Below are 1,331 nucleotides of genomic sequence, written 5' to 3'. Positions count from 1 at the left end.
TGGAAGACAGGATCATCGCCAGCATGGTTTGATGCTGCAGCCGCTACCACAAGAGAAGCCAAAGCGAATATTCGTGCCATTGTTGTGTGAATTGAGCTGACCTCTTTCCTGTTCGGTGTAATTCTGCTTCGCCTGCGTCCTTCGTCAAGGAATATTAAAATCCAAGTCAGGTAAATAAATATATGCGTGATAGAGATAGGTAGATATATGAAATAAAAGATTGGACGAGGCCCTGCTCGTGAGTCAGTCGCTGCAAAGCAACGTTCTAAGTGAGTGAAATGACGAGAACTTTTGAGGTTCCTTGGGAAGAAAAGAAGGAAGAGGGTAACTAAGAATCTGAGAAAAAGAACAGAGATGAAAAGATGCAGAGGCACTTGGACTCCTGAATGGTGAGAGGGAATAGGAACGTAGAAGTAGGAGAAGCCCGAGGGGCGGAGGGCATAGTTTTAAATTCCTGCATGAATACGGCGGCAGAGAGGTTCCTTGAGAATCTGAGGATTAAAGGGTTTCCCGAAGGGCGCCGATATCAAACAGCCCCGATCGCTCATTTGCATAGTCCTTGCACCTGCTTGTTCCTTTTTTGGTTGGATTGAGGCGGATCTGATGAGGTCTGACGATGGTGAAGTTGGAAATGTGTCGGTGGTGTCTCATGGTCGAGCCTCTCAGTTTCGAGTGCATAGCCAACTCCCAAGCCAGGCTAGAGTCAAAGAAGAGCATGCCATCACGGCATAGCTTTTGGGATACCAAAAATTTATAGCTCTTTTTGTAATTGATTAAAGGGAGTGTGTTTGTTTTTTGTTACAGAACTTGCAGGACTTGAAGAAACCAACCTGAGCCACATACCTTGAAGATCTTGAGATTGCTGGGGGAGTATCTATCCCTTCAAATAAAATCTAGAATAACAAGATTATTTTTGTGATATTGGCGGATATGCGCACACATGAGATATGGTTTTCAGTTGTACAGTACATGCGCATATACCTATCTGGGTTTCGAGCATGGGGATGGGATGGTACAGCTTTCATCCTATATCGTCACGCAAGGTTGGCCGCTACATCGGCTGAAGTGGAGTAATTGAGATGAACCCAGATCGTGCATAATTGCCATTGCGCGCGTTTCTTAATGTCCCTTGCTACAATGGCCCAGACCCTGATTACAATCGACCGTCCCGATATTATCATCCACCCTTGGAAGACAATCCACCCCGACATCTCAATTTGATCTGGGATCCTGCTTGGTATTCTCTCGTCTTCCACTTCAGGTAACATCCCAGAAGCAGACGGCTAAAATGGCTGATGGGTTGCCCTTTATGGGACACCCAGCCGCGTGGG

General features: G+C 46.1%; 1 protein-coding gene across 1 annotated transcript; it reads right to left on the bottom strand.

The window, feature by feature from the left end:
- Positions 1–1,034: 1,034 nt before the first annotated feature.
- HCAG_08965 (predicted protein) lies at positions 1,035–1,268 on the bottom strand (the record flags this gene model as incomplete). The annotated part of the gene is made up of 1 exon (XM_001536080.1): positions 1,035–1,268. The coding sequence occupies one exon, from the start codon at positions 1,266–1,268 to the stop codon at positions 1,035–1,037; it is 234 nt and encodes a 77-aa protein (XP_001536130.1).
- Positions 1,269–1,331: the final 63 nt, after the last annotated feature.

This window comes from Histoplasma capsulatum, genomic scaffold (assembly GCF_000149585.1).
Source record: "Histoplasma capsulatum NAm1 scaffold_14 genomic scaffold, whole genome shotgun sequence".
NCBI classification, from domain to species: domain Eukaryota; kingdom Fungi; phylum Ascomycota; class Eurotiomycetes; order Onygenales; family Ajellomycetaceae; genus Histoplasma; species Histoplasma mississippiense.
The sequence above is the reverse complement of the archived record's forward strand: the minus strand, read 5'-3'. Positions and strand labels throughout refer to the sequence as shown.